Genomic DNA, 21,760 nt, shown 5'->3' with positions numbered 1-21,760 from the left:
TGCCTGTGACCAGACACAAGCCATCTACAATCAGGAAGCCACATAGCTGTGCTGACCCTGAGAGACCAGGCCAGAATGAATGGCAGAGAGAGGTATAGGGAATCAGGATTTGCTGTCTTCCTACGCAGCCTTAGCTCCTGGGGCTCAAATTGGAAGGCTTCAGAAGAACATACCCATTTGTTGCATGCATACCAAATGAGCTACGCGTTGAGTACTTGTACTCAGAGACACAATGTTAGATTGCTAGGCTCATATTAGGTTTTAAGAACACACACCAAAAAAAAATTCTGTGAAAAACAAAGATAAATTTCTGCCTAAAATGGCTCGATGCCATTTCTTTAACAACTGCACTGTTAGTCAGCTTACTGAAGGTTAAAACAGCCTTGTATGGTCTTAAGCTGTCACATTTCCATGGTCTTCTCCGTATTTTGTTTAAGAGCTGTTTTATTCATCAGAAGTCAGTAAAATAAACCCAAACATGAGTATATTTTCCTATGATGAGAGAATTTTGAGATGGCAGAGACCTATTAGATAATGTACTCCATCTCCCAGCCAATGCAGAACTAGTCCCAGTAATGTATTTGTCATTGTTTTATCCAGCGTAGTTTTAAAATTTTCAAGATTGCAGCTAAATCCTTCTTCTGAGTGAGACATTTATCCTGACATTCAAGTGAGGCCTTTCCTGCTGGCTGTGTTGCCTCCACTGTCCATCTTAGGACTGCAGTTCTTTGGCTTTGCCAACATGCTACAGGGGTAAAAATGTTGCTAGTGCACTGGCGGAGCAAAGGATTGATGGCTCTGACACCAGGCAAAGAGCAGAGAGAGTTGAGAATCCAGGTTCTTCTGCAAATTGTTTCTCCCTCTCTGGGTTTCCTGCATTCCCTGTTTTCAGCTCTTTTACCTTGTTGATGAGGCTGGGATCACCCAGGCTGCTCTCCTCATCTTCTGAACTCTTGTGTTCCTCATCTGATGTGATGACCTCCATCGGTATCACAGAGACTGGGCACACCTTGTAGGGCTCCGTGTAGGCACTGCAGAGAGAAGGAACAGACTGGCTCACTGGTGGGATTCCAGACACCCGTTGCTGCTTAGACATAACAAATCCATATTGTCCAGAGATAACTAGTCAGGGGCAGGGAGTCCCTGCAGACCTGATAGGCTTGGAAAGCAAGATTTCTCAAGCTTTGTTTTTTTGCTGCCAGGTTCAGCAGAAACCATTTAGGCAAGTAGAAGGATCTGAAAGGAGCAGTGGGAAGTTAACTGAACTTGTTCAAGTTTCTGCAAAGGATCAATGTTCTGGCTCAGTTTGGAGGAAAAAGTTCATACTTAGTTGCAACCGGAACTGCTTTGTTCCTCACTAGTCACCCTCCAAAAGGGATGTAATAAAATCCTACTAACATCTCAGTGCTCGTTAAAAATGGAAGTTAGATATTGTAACAATGGGTTTTCTGGGAAAACATCAGAAAGATGAGAAAAGTATAATTGTAATACCAATTACATCAATTAAAGCACAAGGGATTCAGAGCCTAGAATCCTTGAGTTCTTTTCAGCTCCAGAAAGCCAGAGAAAGCCATGTGATAAGAGTAACGGATCCGGTGTGTGATACAGGCCAGTGGCTTCCCAGCATTTTGTTTTAGAAAAATAAATCCTTTTTTAAAATTAAAATTGCCAGTGATTTGAAAACCTCCACAAAGCATGACTAGAGATAAGTTCTCCAGATGGTGCCTGCCCTTTGCCTTAGAAAGGTGTCTTTTATTGCTGATCTGAATATGCCTAGCTCCAAATTCTAGATACTGGATCTTGTTAAACCTTTGTCTGCAGAATTGAAGGCAGTCTTCAAATTTTGTTACTGTGCAGGTACTCACAGGCTGTATTCAGGTTGTCCCTTCATTTTGTCTGTTATATGAAACAGGTGAAGACCTTGGTGTCTTACTATGTCATGCCTCATATCATTTAATCATTCTAAAATCTCTCAACTTTATCCAATTATCCATTAGCATTACCCAATTTACTAACCATGTTAGCACCAGTTTTTACTACCAGCCAGTTTTAGTATTGTTCTTGGTACTGCAACATAAGACTCAATATTCCAGCACTGGCAAAAGAAGTGCCAGGTATACCAGTGGCACCACCCATCTATTCCTACCTGACTTCACTGTATTTTTACATTCAAAGATCACATTAACATTTTTGGCCACAGTATCATTCTGTGAGCTTACATACGTCTCACACAGCACAGCAGCCTCAAGCCTTTTATATTTCCGGGGGTAGGTTCCAGCGTTCAGCCAACAGGGCAAGTCTGTTGTCTTGAGAAACAAAATCTGACATCTCCACGTCTTCCAGCAGACATCTTGGCCAGCCAGGTCGGTCTGTAACATGGGCCTGGCTTACTCAGTGTATATGATTTCTTTAGTTCTTATTTCCTCTAAAACATTATTAATTTGCTTTAGCAACTCTGCCTCATCAGTTTATTTTTCTTTGATCTCCCACTTGCGGATCCCAGTTGTGAACAAGTCCAAAGCTTCAAAGCCAATGCTCGAGTGACATGAGGCTGGGCAGAGATGGGTTAATTGAAGTGGGAGGGCAGTGAAGAAAGAGACTCCCAAGGCCACTGACCAGACCCATATTTCATTGTGGAAAGGAAACTCCCTACATATCTGCATTCGCTTTCAAGCTGCACCCAGGGCTCTGTGTCTCCCATTCAGGTGCGGCTGCCAGCCTTTCTTTTATGCTGTCAGCTTTTCCCTCATGTGCAGAATCAAGGAGCTCTCACAAGCTGCCCGGTGCATTTGCCATGGCTGGGCGAAGGGCCAAGCAGCAGCACTGTTCCTCACCATTGTCTTCTCTCATTTATTATTAGTTTTTCTATTATCTGCAGTTTTTCAGTGTGGGCAACATCACGGCACTTCTGAAAACCTGTGTAGCTACAACAACAAAGGGGCCTCAGCACAAGTGAAAGCAAGAGCAAGGCAGATACAGGAAGAGCTCAGGAGGCTTATTAATAGTTTAGCCAGTCTCTCTCCTTACTTGCACAGCCCTTCTGCAATTTGTAACTGTTTGCCCCTGCAGACATGAAATTAAGTCCCTCCCTCCTTTTCTCTCTCCCTCTCTCTCACTCTTTCTCTGATAAATGACTGCATTATGTTAATGTAAGAACACATTATAATTTGGGAAGAATGCCTCAGTATATTAGTCTGGTAATCATTATGAATGGCATTATTGAAGGTTCATACAGTACCAAAACTTGCAATATTGCTGAACTGTTGTATGGGCTTCATTTATAGTAGGCCTGCAGTCCAGTGGCACTGGCTTGGGTTTGAAGAGAAGTCCCAAAATGTTGTGGGTCTCATTTGCACATGGGATGGGTACAGGCATGTTTGTGCCACCCTCTCCATCCTGCCCTTCTCTAGTCACTCCAGTGCACTCAGGTCTTCACTTCTGAGACTGTTCTATATTGTCACAGAGCTCCTGGGCAGTACACCTTTCCTGACACCCAGCATGTGTTTTACTCCAGTGAATTCACATCCTTTCACCCATTTTAAATGTCTACACTCTTGTGGTCTCCTGTCAGTCCTAGCTCCTGAAGACTTGAACTGTGCCCAGGAACTGGTCACCACGTGAAGGTGCCCTGGACATGTCGCTTGGTCTTCACTAATCCCACTGCCAGGTACCCAGAGGAAAACACCAAGGATGCAGGGATAGGTGGTAGATGACTTCTGAGGCACAACAGATTTCAGGAAATCTTATAAAAGGATGATATGGAGAGTAATTTTAATGCAGGGCAAGGTCCCACCCACAGAGCAAACCCTTCAGGTATGTCCAATTACCATAACTGCATATTAAGTCTTTTATCTTAGTACAAGTGGCTGTGCACCCTGTGCAAATCACCTGGAGGTGTTTTAGCACTTTCCAAGAGTCTATGTAGGTTGCTTTTGATGTTGGTCAACTGCCACTATTGGATGAACCTTCAAACTCAGTATTTGAAAACAGAAAAATAAATGGCTTTATTAAAATAATAGAATCACCAAGATTAATGAGATGCAACCACTGATCATGACAAGAGTCCATCGCTAATACTAGGGAAATAGTCACAGCCAACTTCATGCACTGAAGTTCTTCTAAAGCAGTTTAATTTCCATTGATCACTGAATCACAGAACGGCTGAGGTTGGAAGGGACCTCTGAAGGTCATCTGGTCCAGTCACTCTGCTCAGGCAGGGCCACCTACAGCCAGCTGGCCAGGACCGTGTCCAGCAGCTTCTGAATATCTCCAAGGAGGGAGACTCCACAACCTCCCTGGGCAACCTGCGCCAGCGCTCGGTCACCCTCACAGGGAGGAAGTGTCTCCTGATGTTTGAGAGAACCCCCTGTGTTCCAGGTTGTGCCCACTGCCCCTGGTGCTGTCACTGGGCACCACCGAGAAGAGCCTGGCTCCATCTTTGTACTCTCCCTTCGGGTATTTATACCCATTGATGAGATCCCCCCTGAGCCTTCCCTTCTCCAGGCTGAACAGTCACAGCTCTCTCAGCCTCTCCTCAGCTGTGAGGTGCTCCAGTCCCTTCATCACCTGCGTGGTCTCTCCAGTATGTCCCTGTCTCTCTTGTACTGGGGAGCCCAGCACCGGACACAGCACTCCCGGTGTGGCCTCACCAGTGCCAAGCAGAGGGGAAGGATCCCCTCCCTCGACCTGCTGGCAGCGCTTTGCCTAACGCAGCCCGGGGTGCCATTAGCCTACCTCTGGGACACTCTGATTTTAGGTGTCTGTGAAGTACCTTTCAGTGTGGTTTTGTAAAGAATAACCCTTTTATGGACAAACAGTAACCTAACTTTATAAAGCCATGGTAAAGCAGAACCACTGTGTTAAATTGCAAGCTGCAATCTAGGATAACACAAGGAGAGGACTCTGTTGGACAGGACAGGGATTGCCAGCCCTCTTCCCTCAGGACTCGTGTCCAGATCATAAACCTCACAGTCACAGGTGGTACTTACTGGTTCCCAGTGACAGTTTCTGAGAGCACCATTAGTACACAGTCTTAAAAATGCACACAAACTGAGATGAGAAATTACTTTCTGTAAGCAGATGCAGAAACACTGAATTAAAACAACTGTTGTATTTGAAAAGAAGCTCTGTTTCAGGAATTGTGTGATCTTTGCCTATGAGTTTCTAACATGCTCTTGAATGAAAGACTCTGTGAAACTGTAAGATGGTATAGGCTGGGAAGGATGAGTGAAGTGATAGGTGCAATGATGTCAGGAACCAAGAATGGAAATCATAGAATCACAGAATAATTTGGGTTGTAAAAGGCAGGGGTTTGTGTTCAGGCCTTAATTTCCTGATGTTCACAAATGTGGGAATTGGGTATTACGTTCCCAGGTGCTAAGAATGCTTAACCAGTAAGACATGACGTTACATCAGGTCTCTATCTTTACTGCTCTTTGTAACCTCTTTTTCCATCAACTGTGGCCTGCCTCCTTCAAGGTAAGGTGTGTATTTGGGTCATAACTCTGTAGACCAGTGATTAAAATCTCCTATTCACCTGGCCGAGCCCTTCTTTAGTTCACACATCCTTAATCATCTACCACTTAATTACACTATTAATGTAAACATGTGTTTAAGGTAAGCAGACCTATACAAGCTATAGTAACATGGGTTACTACACATGTAGCCCATGTGCTGATGGGCATACATTTTTTCAGGCATCTGATTTTGGTTTTATTCCTTCCACAGAAAGAATTTTTTTTTTTTGCTTTTATTCTTTCTCCTGTCATTTCCCTGACTCTGCCCTTCCTCCCTTCTTGAAAGAGTGAGCAGCAGGGGTTGCAACTTCGCTAGGAAAGCATGTAGACATTGTTGATCATGAGATTCTTCTCAGTCAAAAAGCTGGACAGACCCCATGAGATATCTCCAGCATCATATCTTCATGACCAATTGTCTTCTGCAAATGTCAGCAGCATTTTTAGGAAGTCTGCTTAAGGCTAAGAATTCATTAACAGTCCTAAGATATAAAGTGATGTTGAGTTTCAGAGGAAGTGAATTTTGGTGGAGGAGAGACTGAGCAATTCCTTATAAGAAAACCCAAGCAATTCCTTGTATTTCACAATGAAATGGGTCTAGAAATGATGGGAAAAAACACAGACAGGACAGAATATGGGAAACTACCTCAAAATATGTGATTAGGTCATTGCAACAGGCCAGATCTCATAGTGATTGCCACCTTGACTGAACAGGAACATGTGGAGGAGTTTGATAGAGGGAGTGAAGTGTAAATGGTTACAGCTGCAGACAATGATCAATAAAGACTATAGTTAGGCACCTCGCCAGCAAGTCTTGGTGGTCTGAATGACAGTCGCTGCTTCTTGCATAAATCTGGGCACAACAAATTGCTAGTTGTTGTCCCAGTCACTTGCTATTTCATTTGTTTTCTCCCTTGAATCCAGATCAAGCAGGACAGTGCTACTCCCTGTTAGGAACTTACCTTCGTCTTTTCTCAAAGAGCCTATTTGGAGCTGATAACATGCTGCTGCACTGAACCTACAGTAGCTTGAGCTATCAGGGCTGCAGCGTTTCTCAGCTCAGCTGCCACCTGGTTGTTCCCTAGTGCTCACTTAAGAAAGGCAAAATGTCTTGGTGTTGTCACCCCTGCAGCACTGGGGATGTATGGTTTGGTTTGCCTGTGAATCTATCAAGTCTAGAAACCCAGTGCCCCAAGAAACCCTCATGCTTTTGAGGGTAGCCAAAAAATACACACAGTGTATAAAAAACCCCTTCCTGATCATTGTGGATAATCAGCTTGGATTGGACCCAAGTCAACAAGATGGTTTTTTGAAAGCAACTACTGTTTTGTTGTGCTCCATTGCAAGGAGAAAACCCACAACAACCCACAGCAGAGTTTTATTTGTTTTTTCACTAAGTTTATTGTCAACTCCTGCAAAGAAAATGTCCCTCTAATGTGTCTGAGAATGCGGATAAATAAATACATCTGTCACAAAAGGATATCTTACCTTCATTTTCCCTCTTATTCCTCCTCAAAGCCTCCTCAAAGTCTTTAAAGACCTGCCATAATAACATCAGTGTTTATTGAAACAACATGGTTGCTCATCAGCTACAGCAGTTTTCTCTTCCTCCCTCAGAGTTCAAATGTATCCTGGCACTTGGTGTGACTTACAGGGCATATCTAAGTACGTGTAAGATGACACCATGCCAAATTCATTACCTTAAACTACACCTGCAACAAGGCTAAGTTTTTATATAAAATTAACCATTACAATTATATAGCATATAATTTATAATTAATTATGCATATATAATCTGTAATTATATCTAGTTATATATATGTGAGTCATAAATGTTTAAAACCTTGTGTTTCTTTAATCTGCTAAATGATATTTTTCTTTAACTCATTAAAAGCACTGCTAAGTAAACTTACTGCAAGCAATAAACTTTAATGCAATGGAAGTTGCTAATAAAAGTGTGGGCATGGAGAATAAGGGGAGAAATAGTCCTGGAGTTGGTAGTATCTCAGTAGACATGGTAATCCCCAGCTAATTCCTTGTAGCAATGATATGGCTGAATGAGAGCAGATTGCAGACACATTATCTGCTGCTCCTCCAGCAATTGTCTGTAATCATTCCAAGAGTTAGCCAGGACAACAAAGGAAGCAATGGGCCTTCTGGGACAGTCTAACCTTAAACTGACTGAATAAATGCAGGAGGAGGCAGCACAACAGAAGTCTTTTATTTAGCACCAGTTACATTATAATTAGGAGAGCTGCTGATAGGTACAGAGTAGGGAGAAGCTCTATAGATGCACTCTGCTAGTTATCTGTGACCTTCACCTGTGAACACATACTGGTACATCTGGAAAAAGGTGTTCTAGAGTCTACAGACTCTCTGGTTATCCTGACCCTACAGTGATGTTTACATTTGACCTCAGAGGAAAAGGATCTGTGGACTGAGCGGAGGATGGATTCATCAAGGAGAGGGAAGCTGCACTGATCACTGTAATAGCACTAGCTCCTTTGTTAATAAAGTCAAGACACAAGTCTCTACTACCTACAATACCTCCCTAGCACAGGTTGGGACAAGTCTGAGCACAGATGGTATGTGCATGGGAAGTGAGGGAGCCCTGTGGAGGTACACAACAGGTGTAAGATCTGGTAGAACATGATTTACAGACTGACAAATACTGTATTTTGTCTAGCCTGAATGTGTAATTGAGAGACTTGCCCTTCTTTTAATTCCACACCTATCCTTCAAATGACCCTGCAAATTCTACCCCATTCCTCAGCAATGATCTCATCAATTCTTTAGGATTTTTAGAATTTATTGTCAGCATTAATGAGATGTAAGAATTTAACTGGAGGGGTTAACAGTGGCAAAAATACCCAGCCAAGTTTATTATAATAAAGGCCTAGGAAGACTATGTATTTTTGTTTGCATAACACCACAAATGCCCTTGGCTGTCTGCTCATCTCTTGGCCACACACACAAGTGATGTCTTGTTTCCTCCTTTAGAGTCACCAACTGCTTAAAAAAAAAAAAAAAAAAAAAAAAAAAAAAAAAGGTGAGTTGGTGGAAATCTAAACTTAAGGTCTGTCACTTCCACTAGGTGATGTAAGTCCTCTGTACCAGTAAGGATCAGATTGCCTGCAGTTTGCTTTCAGTGAATCTGTACATCAAGTGATGTATCCTAGAGAAAGGCTCATAAATCTCACTTGCCTTCTGCTTCATGGTCTGTGCTCCAGCAGTGATCATGAGAGAAGGGGAGTGCTCTCTCCTTTAAGGTATTTATATTAATGTATCCCTGGAGCTCTCAGTTATGCTTTATGATACCTGTGGAGTATCCATCCTTTCCATCAAGTGGCTCTTTATACCTCTGAAATGCGGCTGGTTAGGCTGTTAGGATGTGCTGGCAATGTCCCTTCAAATGCCAGTGCAGGAGGTCCATCACAGTTAGCTCTATAAGGTATGGTTGTGTGTGTTGGGACAGACTTACAATGTATTTCTGCCTTGCAACTGAACCTGCTCAGACAGTGTAAGCGTGCTAGAAATTTGTTGGTCAGTCCCTGAAGCAGAGAGCATTTGTGTAGGGTTCAGATGTTGAGCAGTTCAGTGCCACAGTGATTCCCTCCATGTTAATCATATGGCAGGGAGCAGGGCCATGGGAGACTCCTGTGACTGGACCCATCTCCAGGGCAAAGCAAGTGTGATGTGGCCAGTGAGGACATCTGGATTCCCCCATCCCAGCTCCTGACCACCTCCTTCATTCTCATGTGTCCCTTCAGGGACAGGGGACTAATAAAATTGGATTTCAGTATTCCAAAATGCAGTTTCTGGAGAAGGAGACTGGGTGGCTTATTGTTAATCACAGGAGTGTGACACACCGTCACCAGCCAGCCTGAATTAGCTTCCTTGGAGTAAACTGGTTTCTTTTGGAAGTAGGTTTCAACACACTTTCAGTCTAAAGAATGGTATGAACAAGTGCAGCACTTAAGGAACCTCTGCTATGTTCATATTTGAACCAAACCCATAATTTGTCTCCATAAGGTATATACATCATAAAGGATGATCCAGGCTAATAATACTCAGAGATCAGGCAAAGGATACCTTGCTTAATGATTTCCAGAAACAGAGTCCAGGGTTGTGTGCTCAGGTTTTAACCATTGTGGCAGCATTCAATTAACAACAGCTGGATTACCTCCCTGCTGCCTTCCTGTTGTCTTTCACTCTACATCCCAGTCAGTGCCAGGACAGAGAAAGAGAAGGATATTTGACACTATCTCTAATATGATTTTTTTTTTTTAAAAAAAAAAAAAAAAAGAAAAAAAGGACAGAACCTTTTTTTTCTGGAGAATCTGCTTATTTATTTTCTTTGTATCTGTTGCAAACTGCAAATTTGATGATGCAACTTAATTACTGCCAACATACTTGAAGGGCCAAAGAGCCCCCTGATGTATTTCCTGAAAATTTCTTATGGTTTTCAAAGCGCCTGCAAGTGAAGATCAGAGCAGTATTTGGTCCAAAGTGTCGCCACAAGACGAAGAAAGCAGTAGAAGAGGCTAGAAACCACATTCTTGGTCCCACTCCTACAGCGGAACAACTGCGATTAAAAGCTGGTTTTGCCAGTAACTATCAACACATGGGTCACCATATTCACTGTTTCCACATAGTGGGGATAGGAAGTAAGTGAACTCTCTGGGTTTCTGTGTAAGTGCTGACTTCTGCTCTGCCTTTTGTGGGGGACATAATGTCATTTTGTCTAGGGTGTTTCATCCACTCATTAGCGAAACTGCGGTTCTGGATTGCTAAAAGACAATTCTTTCAATTCTTTGCTAAAGAGACGCAGTGGTGTTGAGTTCAGTTAGGCCTAGATCCACCAAAGTTTTAAAATGAATGTCAGTTATGACCCTAAATATTTTTCTGTGTGTATCGGTGATTGCATTGGCAATTATTTGTCCTGCATCAGCAAAGCAGGTTTGTAGGAACTACCTAGGAAGGTACAAACAGGTATTCTCTCTCCATGGGGTATGTCCTCTACAAGTATAACCTCCCCAAAGCCAACTGAGTGAGAATCTGATATGCTCAGTTTACAAATTACTAGTAAATTGCTGCCATAACCTCCCCATCCACAGACCCCAGCCTGTGCCTTCTGACTCCTCTGTCATAGGGATCTTAGCTCATGACTGGATATCATGTCCTGAATGCAAGAGGGAGACCAGAATCTCACCTGGACGCAGCTGGGTTACACAAAGCCTACCTATATAAAATCCCCTCCATAGAGTGGTGAGGGAAAAAAAACCCTGAACGCCCTCTATTATTGGACCAAATGGATTGAATGCAACTTTTTTCTACATGCACTATCCCTATACCTCACTTTATTTCAAGTCACATGCCCAGCAGTTACGAGTTCAAACTCTGTCTTTCTCAAACAGTGACATCATTATTGTGAAAAATTAAAATCATATGAACTCAATGCAGTGATGGTAATTGGGAGAGGCAATAGGGTGCTGAATGACCCTGTTTTATTAAAATTGGTTATTTATTCTCTTGTATCTGTTTCTAAATGATTTTTTAAATTCATTCTGCAAAAGGAAGGCTCATTACTGTAGGAAATTAAAGTCCAAATGCATTTAAAGCCAATAAAAGAATTGCCTATTAGTGCAGCATGTGTTTAGGCAGTCCGTTCCCTGTTATGGCAGACCATCAAGGCAAATATTGCAGCTGAAGTCTGAAAAGGGCAGGAGAGACATGATGTCTGCTAATAACATACGTAGCCTGACAAGGCAAGGTTGCACAGGGATAATCACATTTCACACTCTGAGGCATAAGCTGTTTGCCTGCCAAGGCCAGAAAGGAGTTCATCCTCATGCTACAGATGTTTCAGGTTGAATTTTGCTCACTCTTGCATTGGTGTGATGGAGGTTATAGGAGAGGGGGAGACCATTTTTGGTCAGGTGCATAAGGCTTTTGCTCTGTCCTGAACAACGTTAGGGAGAAAACTCTCCCACCTTCAACCACTGCTCCTGGAGGTGCTCACAGAACAGCGGTGCTGGTGCAGGTCTAGTTCTGGAAGGGAGTGCAGGCAGTGAGGAGCGCATAGGGGTTTGGGCTCCATCTCAGGGAACGTCCTCTGGCCCAGCCTGGGGCAGTGTAAGTAGAGGAGGGATAGGAGAAAGCCTGACTGAGGTTTCACTAGCCATGTCCCAGACGTGCTGGGATTGATGGGCTGCTCTCGCTTTGAAGCACCTGCACAGCTGATCCGTGTTTCAGGCTCAGCCACAATAAAACCTGGGGTGCACCACTGTCTGCGAGCACCATTCCCCTTCCCAATCCTGCGGCTTTAAATCACTGGAAAAAACAAAGCAACAGTAAAAGCTGGACATGCCTGAAAACAAAACGCGGTGTCCTTGGGCCTTGGACAAGTGGCACACCCCCTCCCTGCTCTCCCAGGCACACTGGAGAGGCGGGAAGCTGTGGCAGCCTCAGCTTGCGCTCAGGCTGGCCCTCCGGCCCTTGTCCTGCATTTCCTGTAAACAGGGAACACTTCCTCCCCAGAGATGACCTGGCAATGAACTAGCGAGGGCTGACGCTCGGCTGCACCGCACCCAACGCCCCACCATGCCAGAAGGTACAATGGGGTGGCCGATAATACATAATAGGTTATTAAAGGCAGCTCTGCCCTTTATAGACTCCTTTGAGCACATTGTTTACATCGCATGTCAGCCACCACAGAGCTTTTACTTTCATTAAATCATTAGTTTCACAGGCACCCAGAACTCCTCTATCCAACAGCACCAGCAGAAGTTTTCCTTAAGGCACCAGCACAGCTCTTCTTATGCTTCTCTTTTTCTTCTTTCCCTTGCTACATCACAGCCCTGTTGTTCTCCAGCAGACTATTGTTCCCCATCTCTGGTAACCTTTTGCCATGCTGAACCTTGCAATGCTTGGAAACCTGAACTGAGAGGGCCAAAATAAAGACCCCAGTGCTTGGCAGAGACAAAAGTCTCCTTTTTGTGCTGTAAATCTCTTCTTCCTTCCCAGACCGTGCAGGCCATACATCTGCATCATGCTGAAACTTTACATACTGCACATCTGTCAAGGGACAGAAGATAACAAGGAAAACATCCACTATTTATCATGATGGGTTTCAACTGATTTGTTGAGCAGCCCCTAGTCACGACACAAATGGCCTCTGACAGTGAAACCGCTCAGCACTTTTGCCCTATTCTGCTCTATAAAATGACTTATCTTAGTGACAGTCTGACTTTGGATGCATGGTGTAGAACTTGGAGGAATTCACCCTGACTTTAATGGAGTCACTTTATACTTGTGATCTTTGAGGAGAATAAGATCCTCTGGTTTCATTCCGAACCCTCTGTAAGACTTACTCCTCTCATAGATCAGTGACAGAGTAAGCCAACTGCCTAGAACTGCCTTAAGGAGAAGGAAAAGGTATCTCCTGTAAGGAGTGACCTTCAGCTAGTCACCCGATGGTCTTCTCAGAGTATAAGTACACCTCTGTGGGGAGACCACTGTCTGGGAAGCGAAGCTTCCACTGTCATTTGTGTAAAGTCGTTAATCCCAGAGCAATGTCATCTTTAAAATATGGGTAAGACTGAAGGCTTTGGACACAGCAGATTCCTACCAGTCTGTAAAACAGAACTGCTCTGTCCATCTCCCTTGGGTCACAGTTTTGCTTCTGTTCTTCCTGTTGACTGCAAACTGGAAGGGATTTCACTATTTCGGTCCAGTCCTTAAGTCAAAGAGGGATAGGTACCCCCTGGATCATGCCCACGCTTATTTAAGTTAAGGCAGAGTGATGTTTACATTCTCGTAGCCAAGCTGAGATACAGAAATCTACCTGGAACCATTTCAGAGGCAGGTTTGCTAGGGTCGCTGTTTTCTGCTGGGGGTGGGAGTTCTTGGATTAGAGGCTCTCAGATGCTTTCAAGCAGCCAAGCTGGCACGATTGCTGCACAAAGGCACAGACTGGAGAAGAACACCAGTGATGGAGGATTTAAGCAGTGATACTTGGCCAAGGAATTTCAATTTATAAAAAAATTGCAGGTAGACATTTCAGAAAAAGGTCTGCATCAGTTATTCTGTGGGCGTTTCGCAAATGGAGCGAGGCGGAACAAAGGCATGTTCGTAATACACAGCGGGCTCCCCTGGATACACTTAGTGCTGGTGGACTGGTTCTGTCTTACAAGCGTAATAAAGAGTTTTAAAGTTTTAAATAGTTAAGAATCAATCTGGGTCCCGATGTGTTTGGTGGCTGCACAAGGAGGTTATTGACTACACTGACCTACACAGAACTAGATTGTCTTTACAAGTCCTGTTCTTTAGTGTCTTTAGGTTTGTACAATACAGCAGCTGGTCTGTACTTTTGCACATACAGTCCTGAAGAGTATAGCTGGGACTAAGCTACTGATTCTGGAAGCTAGCCTGGACTGAGGTGTGATTAGGTGTCAATTAGGCAAACATGACCATTACAGCAGCGAATGGATCCAACTCATTATAATCTTTTCAGAAGATCTAGCTTAGCATAATTCTTAAGTGATAATGGAAGTGAAAACTCAAAGGAGGATGCCAGCTTGGAAATGGCGTCAGTGAAACAGAAACACAAAACTGAACTTGAATCAATCATCATTTGCTGCAGCCAGAATTTTTAGTCATCTACTTATTAATAGACATCTGAATTCTTGGCACCTGATTCCAAAAGACAGCAGAACTGGTGGAAGACAAAGGGCTTGGTTTTGTGGTGGGAAAAATTCTTGGATTTTTTTAAGCTGTTCAGAGTTGTGTCAGGAAAAGACTTAAAATCAGTATTCCTAAAGCCTTTTAGATAACAGAGAAAATTATACTTCCAAAGCAGATTTTATTCTTAAATCAGAATTAGCAGTAACACACCACTAATACTTCACAAAGTCTGAATCTGCTATGATACTCAGACAATATATGAATTTCTTGCAAGTACTGCCTGGCTTAGAAGTGAAGTTACATACACCTTGCATGATAATGAGTCCAAATAAGAGAATTATCTCTAAGCATTGTTATAGCATTACTGATTTTGATTTCATTCATGCATAAGTAGAACAACAGTTGGTTGTGCACATGGGGGAATAAGGGCAGAATATGGAATTTCAGAAGTGGTGTTAGGAACAGTAGGACACCCATGATTTGTAACTGCCATTTCCAGAGCAGAAATGACACCTGTAATGTATGGCTTTAAGGTGTCCAGTGGTGTACCAACATCAGTCTTTCAGATCTGGCGGTACAGTGTGAGTGCCTTCAGCAGCAGTTGGCAAGGGGATCTCACAGTGCTTTACATATTTCTGTCCTGCAATCAAAGAATTAACCTTGCAGTAACTCAGTATAAACCCTTCATTTGACATGTGCCTCAGGCTGAGAATGGTACTGAGGTTCGAGGGGAGTTAAGGGAGAGGTATAGGAACAGCGGATGCCGATAAGGTGCCAAACTGCATCCCAGGCTGCCAACTCTGCAGAAAAAGAAAGAATGAACGAGTAGCTCCCATGCAGGATTGCGTACACGTATACGGGACTGGCTTCAACTTAGAACAAATCCAAACAATTTCGTTGGACTCTGTCAGGCTTTTTAATGGATCCCAAAAGTAAACGTTATGGGGAAAAAGCCATAATGAGGTGGATTTATAGGATGAAGTTAAGGTGCTAATTTTAAACCCAAGAATTTTGATTTGGGTGGGGCCCAAAAGTGATATTTAATGTTTTCAGTACAAAATATTGTGAACGTATCAGCCTATTCCTTTCAAATTCAAGCCCTTAGATCCACATTCTGCGTTTGCCTTGAAATAGCCAAGTCCATCAAAGTTGCTAGAGCAATGTGAGAAGGTAGGTAGTATCTATTTTGTTCTGGATGCTTGCTTGACATCAGATTTTAGTGGAAAGTGGAAAAAGAATTTTTAATGGCACTCAAATGGCAGGTAGATTACAATGACACAGGTACACAAAACCTTACTGTTTGAAATCAGATGTTTAGCAGTCCTATATCTTTACTGTTCAGCTCCAGAACTGGAATACTGACCCAAAAAAGTCCCAAAGCTTGAAACTTTAATGCTTATATGTTAGAGGTATCAGGGAATCCGTTTAAGTGGGGGCTAGAACTTTCCTCTGCTGCATGTACTAAGGCAACAAAGAAGTCTTAAGTGCCTAGAGGACAGTCTGGGCTTTAATTTGGTCTGCATAAAGCCATGGGGCCATAGGGAGTATACGCACACCAGTGTGTCCTGGTGTGTGCACAGTCCTGCGTATCTTTGCAGTGTGTGCTGCAACCACTTCGGGCTGTTTACTTTTCAGAGGGCACCGTGGGCAGGAAAACCAGTTTACCAGAAAGGAGACTAGCGCAAGGAAAGGTGGGATCCCTGTAAGCCATGGAAAATGCAGTAAAGCTGCCTACTCTCTTCACAGATGTGAAAGTATCCAGGTATGCGCTGTTACCATCTTGTGTTGTGATCCTCTGCAGCTGCCCTCTGCCTGCTGTGTCAAAGCCGGGCTGTTAGTTCTCTCCCTGCTCAGGGAATGAATGTACACCAGTAAGGAGATGTGTAATCTGAGCGATTCACACCCTCCCAGTGCTTGGCTTCGTGACTGGCGTGGGGAAAGCACTGATACGCTCAACAACCCCTCTGCAGATAAGCATTGCTTTACAGATGGGGGGTTGAAGCCACGGGCCGAAAAGGTTGTGAAAGGTCAAGAGGTAACTCTAACCACTCTGTAAAGATCTTGCCTGGCCCTATACCACCATATGGTGTAGCATGATGTTTTGCAGCAGGTACACTGTTCTCTGCCCTAAACAATCTGTTCGCTTACCATTGAAATGAAAATCAACATCTTTATGTAGCATGCTCCAAGACTTCCCAACAAATCTTCCCAACTTCCCATCATGGTCCCATTCTCTGAAGTCCCTGGCCTGTCACACAGATTTCATGGTTTAAGTGATGCCATATTTATCTATGTGAAAAGTCTTCAGATACCTTTTAAAAAGCATCCTGCTGTAGTATTGCTCCTCTTTATGCCTTGAAACTTTTTGGTTGAATTGTCATCCCATTCACCCAGCTTTTCATCTGAGATGCTTGCTTTTACACAGAATCTGAAAGTCAAACACTCTGAACTCCTTCACAGCTTAAAGCAGTGGTGAAAAAGGTGTTTTATCTGCTACGTGTAGAATGACAAACTCTGACTACTGCAGAATCTGGACTGTTAGTTCAGTTTGTAGAGGATTTTACCAGGAGACAACTGTTTTTCTTTGCTGCAACATCTGAAGCTTAGAAATTTATTATTGAGTTTCCAAAAAATGAAAATAAATTATTTCAGATGTTCTAGAAATGAAGCAGCACTGTATCCATTTTTGGTTGCCCTGAGACCAAAACCTGTGGGTATTTCTTTCTCCCTATGGTGGTGTTTTTAGGCACTGGATTGTGAGGAACTCAGGATTTAACTCCCAGTGCTGACTGATTCAGAGTGATCTGAGATGAAAACCAGACCCAGGAGAAGCGGAGACTGGGTTTTCTATATTTTAGGCTACAGCATATAGGAGTTTCCCTTAAACTTTGTCAAAACACATATATTGTTCACATAGAATGCTTTTGTGAATTTTTCCCTTTCGGAGAATGTTTCATCTCACTCTATTTTCAGGTACTAGCATGAATTATCAGGGCAGTCAGATCATAAACAGCTGTTCAGATTCTCAGAGGTACAAATCAACAGAACATACCAGTGTACCCCAAATAAGCATCTGGCACAGTATTGTTTTCTCATCCAGATTCCACTTATATAGTCACTTTTCTGACTATGACACATTTACCAATGTTTTTCTGACTCTGAGTTCTGGATCGAGTTAGAAAAAGAGATACATTTCACAAAAACTGTCTGATGATATGGCACATATCATAGATCGGAGATCAGGGGGTATGTTCCTGATTATTCTTTCTTTGTTTATTTTTGGCAGTGTAACCTAGTCACTAAAACTTGGAACCAGAGTCTTTATGTTCTATTTTCATTTTATTGCCAGTTCGTTATTCCATACTTTCCATGGAAAGTACTCACACTAAGTTCAACATAATGAACAGCATGCTGCCCTGCAGGACTCTTAAGATGGAAGGGGAGTTGTCATTTCCTTGTACTAGCAGGATCAGCTGCTTTATCAACAGCATGCAGCCAGGTCTGGGAACAAACCAGGGGAAAAATGCAGTGAAGCTAGGATCAGAAGGAAACCTGTCTAGATGACAATAGTAATATTCCCTATTAAAAAAAACCAAACCACCAACTGAAAAATGGAACAAAGTATTTTTGACCAGAGAGCTAACAAATTTCTCTCTTACCGCTGTCAGCATTACTCCAGCTGTTTGTGTTGCCAGAGCCACAAAGGACTTCGTATAGATTATACAACCTTTCTTGTTATCAACCAAAATGCCCTTCACTCTTGAGGGCCATTTTCATAGATGGTCAGCCCTGGCCTAAATCTCTCCCATAGAGACTTTCTGAAGCAGTGGTAGTTTGTGCTAAATGTGTCGTAGCCTCATGCTAAGATCCCCAGCATCATTTTGCTGGAGAAAGTTGGGGAGTTTTAGATAGCAGGTCCCTTGAAAGTACAAGCTGAAAACTGAGCTGTCTGTTGCTCTCAGGCCAGCATATGCCTGTCCTGTCATTTGGTCGTGGGGTAGGAAAACATTGAAAAAATGCAATCATCTTTTTCCTGCACCATTGTTACAGTGCTTCTTAGTGCTGGTGCTGCAAGGTTCAGTGACCTCAGGCAGTGTGAGGGAGACTGTGTCCAGAATGCTTCTCTACCTCTCAAAGACCAGTCCGGAACAAAGCAGTGCCCAGTCTCTTGGGTTTTAAAGTTCCTGAGCTCCTGCAAGCTGGGTGTGCATAAATACCTCCCTATCAGAAGGGCAGGAAGGTTGGGCAGCTTTTGCTATCAGTTTTCAGAGCAAACTGAGGACATATGAAAGGAACTGACACTACTAAGAAACCTCTTATCTTCATGGTTGTCCTTCCAGCAGGGATTCCCTTTGGACTTGAAAGCACATATCAAGATTTGAGACTCAACTACCCTGCAGCCTTGCCAGGAAAACAAACGGAGTTCCTGGAATTCTAAACTAACCAGGACCTTGTATCTGGCTTTTCTTTCCTGACGACTGGGGGAAACATCAGGTGAACTGAATTTTCTTGTGTTTCAGAGATTCACCCAGTTGTTAAAGCAGAATATTTCCAGAAGGAGAGAAAAAGAGCTTAACTGCTAATATGTAGGGCTGAATGGAAGTGCTCAGTGACTCCCCCCTGTCTCCTAAAATGTCAGTTTAAGTTCTCAGATTAAAATCAGAGCTGGCTGCAGTTTTGCTTGGCTGGGGCTTTTTTAGTTGAAAAATCAGGCTTGGAATGATTAAAAATTGCATAGATTTGTGACATTTGGTTGGGATTAATCTACTAATTAATTCTGTCCCCCTCCATAATTCTGGAAAATTAAAACCATCTTAATTCTGCAATTTAAAAGAATGTTTTAGTTCGGAATTTACTTCAGTATCTATATCTTTTTTTTTTTTTACACTTGGAAATGAAACAATCAGAAAAAATGTTGGAAACTACAGAATTCCTATAGTGTTGGGGTTTTTTTTTCTTGGACTTCATAGTTAGGCACACATACTTTTTCTCTCTTATAGCCAATGAATCAATGTTTTTCCTTAGAACTGCAATCAAATGGCAAGATAAATTGTTTGTCCAGCACAGTTTAAAATAGGTTTTTACATTTTTGTCATCTTACTATATGTCACTCTCACTGTGGCTCTTTACCCTGAGCGTGTTCACCGTGATATGTTTTTATTTCACTGCCATTGTCTGGATTTTTTAAGCCTGACAATATGAAAGCAGAGAGTTTAAAGGAAAGTTTTTGAGGTGCTCAGTTTTAGCTCACATATTGTCCTTATCTATTTAAGGACCAGAAGATTTGACTTCAACAATGTATTGTACTGTATCCAGTCCATTACTTCTGAAGGCATGTGCGCTAAGGAAGAGACCTTTCTGAGCTCTTCTAGCCATCTCTCAGAACTAAGAATGCAGTCTGACACCTGAAATGTGAGAGGGTCAACAAGCTTCACTGAGAAACTTTCATCAGAAACACCAAACTAGCTATTCTTGAATAGGTCCACCTGCCTAGAGGGTCCGTCAGGGAGATGTAGCAGGTTAATAGCCAAGTTTTTGGCCCAGATTTACTAAATGTATTCAAGATATAAGGACAAACTGCCTAAAGACTGAAGAGGTGTTTGATTTGAGACAGCTGAGAATGGCTGGATGGGGACTGCTGAACACAGATCCAAGCAACTATCACTTGTCTCAGTTCATCAGTACGTAGCTGCATTTCCTTTGAGAATAAGTCTGTGGACATCCCTGTGATACTGATAAAGCTGGTGTGCCATGAGTCAGGCAGAACACCAAAAGGTGTTCACTGATGATAGGTCTAAATCTCCTTGCTCTAGGCCTTTGAAGGATAGCATCTAATTAATCTAGCCAGTTACTCAAATGGAAGGGTCCTTTTAGAAGCTCTTTAAGAGGGGTCTTGGCAAAACAAGACAGTGCCTCTTAAATATGTCCTTCCATCCATTAACTCTAATTGGTCGATTAAGGTAAAATTAATTGTTACATGCCACTGAACAGCAAATCTTTAAGGCAGTTTTTACATTAACCCCTCTTGGGTCCTGTAAAAGAAGAATTCTTGTAGCGTAATTAAAAATGTGCTGTACGTTATAAATAACTTTGGTGGGTGGCACAACAAACCATAAAGTACTAGATTAGATTTGCATTTAAAATGCAATAGCATTCTGTTGTTTTTGTCACAAATCTAATCTAGAGATATACCCTATATCATTGAGCAGTGGATTCTGGAAAGGCTGCAGAACTGTGATGTGCAATCTCTCATTCAATAAATCTCGGTAAGGCTTGGGGTAGGGGTGGGAGAGGAGAAGGGCGTGCAGAGAACACTCACTGACAGTAAAAGATCTGACCATTTCAAACCTGCCACATCTTGCCAATCTGCAGTCTCATCACCCTGTCTGCAGTACATGCTTTTTTCTGTGTGGTGCTAGGAATGCTTAAATCACACCTGTATCATTTCTGTGCCCCATAAGCATCATCCAGGGCAAATCTGCAATACACAGCAGACTCTCTTCTCTTGTGTAATCCCACTGAAATATATTTGTGGTTCATATGATGGAAACAGAGAAGACAAAGAAGTCTACCCAGGCTTATAAGCCCTCAGGACATGAAGATGACCATGTGTACACATTCCTCCTTCTCTGCACTGTAATTTGATCAGAAGAGTAGCCATCAGAATGGAGTCCAGCTGCCTATGAAGCCAGCATCTACCGAGGACTTGGGACCATTTCCTGGGAGGTATCTGGGACTGTGGTTCCTCATAAACAAAGCCAGGGCTAGATCCAGCAGGTTGTGGCTGAGCAGTGGCAGCCCTCTGAGGCTGTGCCGGGATGCACTTGCCTGTGTGTGCAGGGTGGTGAGGAGCAATGCAGAGCTGTGCCAGGGGAGCACATCGCCCTCCTGACTACCTGGACTGTCCCCTGCATCCCCAGCATGAACCAGGACAAACAGCTCCATGGATATGAGGAAACAGGAGAGCAACCATGGAGCTGCTGTAAGACTGATACCTAAATCTGGACAGTGTGTTAAAAACTCTCCTTCTTCAGTATCAATATGACATTACCAATACTGTCCAGAGACACTTCTCAAAGGTGCTTGTTTGAAAAGCTCCACCATCCAAGAGCATTTAGTGGCTACCTTTCTGTCTTTGATGTCTTGAAAGACAATTCCCCACCCCTCTAGGATGGCCCTCAGTGTGGCCAGCAGGTCAAGGGGGCGATTCTCCCCCTCTGCTCTGCTCTGCTCTCGGGAGACCCCCCTGCAGTGCTGGGTCCAGCTCTGGGGGCACCAACATCAGAAGGACATGGACCTGCTCAAGCAGGGCCAGAGGAGGCCACAAAGATGCTCGGGGGGCTGGAGCACCTTCCCTGTGAGGACAGGCTGAGAGAGTTGGGGGTTTCAGCTGGAGAAGAGAAGGCTCGAGGGAGACCTTAGAGCAGCCTCCCAGGACTGAAAGGGGCTACAGGAAAGGGAGGAGGGACTCTTGATCAGGGGTGTGGGGATAGGACGAGGGGTAACAGATTTAAACTGACAGAGGGGAGATTTAGATGAGATTTAAGGAAGAAATTCTTCCC

The 21,760-nt window shown here is 43.2% G+C and overlaps 1 protein-coding gene across 4 annotated transcripts in view; it reads right to left on the bottom strand.

Moving 5' to 3' along the window:
• FGD5 (FYVE, RhoGEF and PH domain containing 5) overlaps positions 1-21,760 on the bottom strand; it is a 107,469-nt gene that overhangs the window by 63,524 nt on the left and 22,185 nt on the right. For all 4 annotated transcript variants that reach the window (XM_074878826.1, XM_074878823.1, XM_074878824.1 and 1 more), the window contains exon 3: positions 902-1,031. In XM_074878826.1, the coding sequence (XP_074734927.1) occupies positions 902-1,031 (130 nt within the window). The remainder of the gene's footprint in view (positions 1-901; positions 1,032-21,760) is intronic.

Source organism: Strix uralensis, chromosome 10 (assembly GCF_047716275.1).
Source record: "Strix uralensis isolate ZFMK-TIS-50842 chromosome 10, bStrUra1, whole genome shotgun sequence".
Lineage (NCBI taxonomy): Eukaryota > Metazoa > Chordata > Aves > Strigiformes > Strigidae > Strix > Strix uralensis.
The sequence above is the reverse complement of the archived record's forward strand: the minus strand, read 5'-3'. Positions and strand labels throughout refer to the sequence as shown.